Source organism: Varanus komodoensis, unplaced genomic scaffold, assembly GCF_004798865.1.
Source record: "Varanus komodoensis strain SLA01 unplaced genomic scaffold, ASM479886v1 scaffold8, whole genome shotgun sequence".
Classification (NCBI taxonomy): Eukaryota; Metazoa; Chordata; class Lepidosauria; order Squamata; family Varanidae; genus Varanus; species Varanus komodoensis.
Genome location: NW_025336481.1, coordinates 24,486,167 through 24,492,202, shown reverse-complemented (window position 1 = coordinate 24,492,202; position 6,036 = coordinate 24,486,167). Strand labels below are relative to the sequence as shown.

The following is a 6,036-nucleotide window of genomic DNA, read 5'->3' as shown; positions in this document are numbered from 1 at the left end:
AGAGCCCCAAATGAGCTTTTGATTTTTGGGAGGCAGGGGAACTGCTTGCAGAACCCAAACTCTGACAATGCAAACACACCCTTGGACCTCCCGTACTTTCAGAAGCATCAGCATTGTTAAGGTGCACTTCTGAGAAGATAGAAGACCGTAATTTGGTACCCAGGTGGTCTAAGATTACTAGAAAAGGCCGGGGGAGGTAGGATTTGGAGATCTAATGGGCAAGACATGCAACATGCAGCTTCCTCATAATAGCACCAGGTACTTCAGCACAGTGAGCCAATCACTCAGTGCAGATCTATGGGAGTTTCATGTGTTAAGCCAGCCTTGGACAAGGGGAGAAATATGTGCAGTGTAACATACGAATGTTTGCAGAATGCAAGCTCTTTTGACAACTGTAAACCCATTCATTCAAACTTTGCTCAGCCCAGTCCTATGCACATTTAATTGGAAGAAGTCCTGCTTGCTTCCAAGTAAGTGTGCCTCAGATGACAGCCTTGGTTTTATCCAAATGCCTATTTACATGGGGAAGGAAAAACATACATACCTTTTTGCTGAATCTCATCTTACTGAACTCTTAAAGAGAATCTTGCATTTGAAGAAAAGCAAAAGGCAATCAACCCTTCTGTTGGGTGATTAACCTGTTCCTAAAGGTTGTGTAACATTGGTCCTAGTAAATACCAATTGAGCAGGGTTTCCATCAGGTCAGAAATAAGGGGTTTTATTTTTCTTGTGTTTTAAATGATGGGGTAGGTAAGCCACTTTAAGTCTGCTAGATCCTTGTTCATCAGGAAACCATGTAAACATTCATCCTCTGGGTTTATTCACAGCTCTTGTTTGTTGGATGTCACTTCTGCTTATTTTCCACATTATTTAGGTATTATTTCCACGTTATGGCCAATTTTGAGAAAGTATTAAAGTGATATATGAATGTGTGGTCTGAGTTCCTCAAACTTTTACACCCAAATGGTCTTCTTCATCCATCCATTGGTAACTATCATCAGGCTTTCCCCTGCTTCAGTGCTGCACGCTTATCCCTTTCAACACTTATCCTTTACAATACTTTTTCGGTCCACTGGGACTAAAAATAGTTACCTGAGCCTATGCAAGCACGACAAGAGATTAAATTAAAATGCCAAGATAGGAAACAATTTATTATAGAGAGAAGAAAAGTTTCTCATCCAAAATATAGAAATCTGTACAACTTTGCCACAATCAATATACATGAACTGTACAAATTTACACCAGTTCATAATTTACCCAAAAAAAAGATGACTAACAAAGTTCACAAAATAGATGGTGGTTTGTGGAAAAGACTTTTACCCAATTAAGTACAAGGAAATTACAAACCAGACCTCCACTTTCTAAAAATAAGAGGTTTACTCAGTCTTAGAAAACTACAAGCTAGCAAATGTACAGAGAGCTGGCTGGTAAAACACACCACAGTTCAGACAGTGTCTTTATAAGGTCTCTCTCAAGCCTGTTGGCATTGCAGATACTACTCACTTGCTACCTTGAAGGCCAATACGCAACAGAGATCTGACCATTGTTTTTCCCAGTTCATGACCACTAAGTGTGACTTATGTACAGTTTATACAGACTGTTAAGTGCTAGGTAAAAGTCTTGACAGATAGAATTTCCAGTACTATCATGTTCATAACAAGTCTTGTTACTGAGCTGCCAAAAATGGAAACATTTTTTAAAATGTATAGTGCAAATTTACTCTGCAAGATTTATGCAGAGGACCATTTTATAGCTATAGATTTCAGCTGAAAGAATTGGTGCTTTTTAAAAAAAAAAGTAAGCAAGACATCTGGGAGAGAACTGCAGCCTTCCTCGGACAACTTCACACCTTAGGATATAAAGTGATCATCTTTACTCACAGGCTATTAAAATCACTGAAAGGTACTGTCGAAACTATGGCACTGCCACTATAAAATCAGGTTTACCATTCTATGTTGTGCCAGGTCTTCACAGCTGTAACATGGTTTAAATTCCATAATCCATCCCCAGAGGAGCCCACCCAAAGTAAAAACCAAATTTATCCATCCATTCTAAGGTGATCCATCCATAGGCTCTATCTTAACCTGATACAGTCATCATATTGTAGCTCTTAGAGGGACTGGTTCTGCCCAAAAGAAGTTCTTCCTTACAGCTTATTCTGCTGTCTACCATTTGCATGCTGGTGCTACTTTGGCTAGCTCCTGCTGGTGTGGCTTCGTACAGCACACAGATTGAGCCATCCTCTCCAATGCGATAGGATACCTCGTAAGGGTCAACCCAGAGAGTGAGTTCGCTTGGAAGAAGCCGGAACAGTTCCTGAGCACTGAGTCCAATCCGCTGAGCCGCCTGCCCAATCAGGGGGTCCATTTTATGATTGATCCGGATACAGCGGTAGCCTGATCCTTTGCATGGCTTTTCAGGGAACCAGTGGTGTTTATAGTGTTCTACAGAAAAAGTAGACAAATAGCAACAATGATCATACTTAGCCTGCCTTTCAACATTCCCAATTCAGAAGTAGGCGCATGTTCTTATGCTTAAGTATTACGTAACTCAGCACAGGAGAAATGGGGGTGAGCAGAACTAACACAGACACATAATCTAAATGCTTATTGCTTGCTAGCCTGAAAATAGTCTCCTTGATGGAAGGCTAAGCACTTCCATCATTACCATTTCCTAGTAAACTTATGCATGAATTCCACACATATATACAAATCAGCACTGAAAGATACCTCCTTCCAAAGGAGGGAGGGTGGAAAAAAGCAGGTACCTAGACAGCAGACACTAACATGGTAAAAATTTGTACTTAGGATCAAGGACAATCCATTGTTTGGAATAGATTTCAAGCCACCACTTTGCACATTGTGATTTCATATAAGGAACCACACTTGAACAGAAAAAGTGTCTATTTTGTAATGGCACTTTACAAGTTTTATTTTTCAGACTTAGATACGCATCTAGAGGTAGAAGCAGGAAACCTAGTTCTACATACAAAGAGACAATCTTCTTGCATTACAAAATATGTACTTTGCCTTCAATATTAAACAAAATGAGGACCATACCACCTGTTTTGCTCAAACTGTATGGACCCATTCCACTGTTTACCTGTGTGGTTTAGATAATCATATTCTCAGCAGGAGGGCATTTGATTAGGAATCTTGTTCACTTAGAATTGAATGTTTATCTGAAGCCTTCTCAGGCTGATAAAAATATTTCCAGATCTGATCTTAAAGTATTTCCCAGAGAAAATAAGTTGCATTTGACACCTGAAAGCCTGAGACTGATATTTTTGGGACATCAACAAGAGCTGATTTGGTTTTAGAGGTTTTTTTTTTTACTATGAAACCTATTTTTAATAGTGCTTCAAGACACAAATTCCCAGGGCTTGTACATCCTTTATTTAAATTAGGTTTAAATGTATGTTTTACTACAGTAATAACCAAGTCAGTAGCATGGTAGTTAACGGTTATAATGAATGCTTGCACTTCAGGAATCATATTGGACACTCCTGGAGTGTATACGTCTCCCCCACCTTCCACACCACCACACACTAAATTACTACAATCTCCTCACTCATGACTGTGGCGTTTCTATGACTTACTATAATGAAGGGAAACCACATAGACATAACAAAAAGAAAATAAAGGGCAGCTGTGTGGCATTTTGTGGGGAAAGCTGAAGGATTAATTATAGGCACAGCAGTATATTCTTGCCACTGCCACACTAACAAGAAACGGGACACTGCTACAGTTCAAACCAGAGGGGAAGTGGAAGGAACACCAACTGCACAATTCTAGGTCTGCTTACGCAGATATGACTGCCTCTGTCTTCAGTGGGTCCGGGGGGGGGGGGGGTCTTCATGCCCTCTCCATGGAATGACTGTGAGTCACCCTGCCCATGTGTGAAAAAGAAATGCCACCATCACCCCAGCTGTACACCCAGTTGAGGTGTAGATGACAATCCCCACCCCCCAGCAACTAAAGAAAAATGAAGTGACTCTTCTCTACCAAGTGCTGAAGGATTCCATGTATTTCAGGGTAGGAAGATTTAAGCCCTTCGGGAGCTAAAAGTGGGGACGCCTGCACACAAAGAACTAACTCAGGCACAAAACAGTTGAGAATGGCAAACAGGTCCCTCGAAAAGAGGACACTGTTCCATCACCTAAACCGTGTGCATGAAAGAATAAGAAAACAGTTTATGGCATCCAAGAGCGGAAAATACAGATCAGCAGGGTACACAAATCTTGAGAGTGGAGGCAGCTATCCCAAATCACTCTCTCAGCATACATTAATTCATCCAAGAGTTAAAAACATTAGGCCACCTCCACAGTCGTTAAGGTCGACGGGGACCATCACAGGGAATTAAAAAGCATTGCAGCTGGTGGGGAGTGAATATTTCTTTGTTTGCAGGAAGTGCTAAAAGTGTGGTTAGTGTGCGCGCGCCGCGTTTGTATGTGTGCTTGCCCGTGTGTGTGTGTGCCGCTAATCTGCATGACGTGATCTTCAGTAAAAACACTGAGAAAGAAGAGAGGAACTGGAGGCAGTGCAGGGACTTTCCAGGCTCGCAGCTGAATGTCCGAGTAAGAATTTCCCTCACCAAAAACAAGCCCATCCCTCAATAAGGGATACTAAAAATCGAGGGACAGGCAAACGGACTTCTTGTCGCGGTTTTATATGATCAAGCTCTGCAATATCTGATAGATCGGGGGAGGGGAATGGAAGAACTGAGAAAAGCGGCTGCTTCTCGTCCAGAATAGAGCACCCTTGCTCTCGCTAAATCTATTAACTCTACACATACAATCCGATCACTGACCCTCCCCAACTCATCCTCACCCATTACAAAGCTGCAAAGCTCCAGAAAGATCTGGAGGCAAGAATAGGGCTCAGAGTCGAGAATCAAGCTGCTCGGGATAATGAGACTGATGGGGGGCTGAAGCGTTCTTCTGCCCTCCGAGCACCCAGGTTTGCCGCCCCTCCCCCGCCCGCTCGCCCACCCGCCCGCTCGCCCACCCATACCTGCCAGCAGCTCCTGCAGGCTCTGGCTGAACGTTTGCAGCTGCCGCTCGTTCATCAGCCCCTTGGTGCGCAGGAACTTGGAGATGAAGCCCACGGCCGCGGCGATCTCGCGTATCATGTTGGCCCGGGAGTAAAGGGCAGGATGCATGGAGGCGGCGGGGGCGAGGGGCAGCCAGCTCCGATAGTTGAGTGGAAGGATACGACGCAGCGCACACTGACAGGGCCACCCAACGAGGAGCGAGCGGAAGGGAGAAAAAGAGAGAAAACAGGAGGGGTCTGGGGAAACAAGGGAGGGAGGGATCGGTTGAGTTCACAGGACTGAACTTAAAAGGCCGCCCGACTCCTGCTCAGCAGCCTCCCTCTGACGTTGCTGGCAGCGGCGGCCGCGTACACGGATACTTCCACCATCTCTCTCTACGAGGGACGAAGGAAGAGCGTCTGCGTGCGCGCCTTTTTATAACCGTAGCAGAGCCCAATGGAGGCGAGAACCCGCCGCAGCCAATCCAGTGATCGCACCATTGTGACGTCACATTTGGGACGGAGGGGCATGGGGAGGAGTGATGTCATCTGATTGTAAACAAATAGAACAGAGAGAGGCAGAGAAAGGGTGCGCGCGCAGGACTGAAAAAATAGCAAAGCAACAGCATGAGAATGAAACGTCTGGCATTGAGCGTAGTCCAAGGCGGCAGCAATAGCAGCCGCGCAGACTTGCCTGCCAGCTCGATTTCAGCTATCTCGGGCGTCCAAACGATCCATGCCCTAGTTTAATACAATGCATATTACAGTGACAGAAGGATTCTCGGAAGCCGAATGGGAGGCGTCCCGGTGGGTGGAGGGGTTTATCCAGAGGAGAGAAAACTAACCGCCGGGCCTTGATAGATCCTGCTAGATTGCATTTTCCCCCCTGCAACCAGTCGCTCAAAGTCCAAACTATTTTGCTACACCTCCGTAGTCCCACATGCGATAACGTCTGGAGAGGAAAGGTCAGGGATCCCTCCGTCGGATCATGACGATGCTGTCCTCT

The 6,036-nt window shown here is 44.7% G+C and overlaps 1 protein-coding gene across 1 annotated transcript; it reads right to left on the bottom strand.

Annotated features, from left to right (window-relative positions):
• Window positions 1-1,124: 1,124 nt before the first annotated feature.
• BTG1 (BTG anti-proliferation factor 1) lies at window positions 1,125-5,440 on the bottom strand. Its single transcript, XM_044454904.1, has 2 exons — window positions 5,013-5,440; window positions 1,125-2,444 (listed from the first exon to the last, which is right to left on the bottom strand). The coding sequence occupies exons 1-2, from the start codon at window positions 5,158-5,160 to the stop codon at window positions 2,080-2,082; spliced, it is 513 nt and encodes a 170-aa protein (XP_044310839.1). The 5' UTR covers window positions 5,161-5,440; the 3' UTR covers window positions 1,125-2,079.
• Window positions 5,441-6,036: the final 596 nt, after the last annotated feature.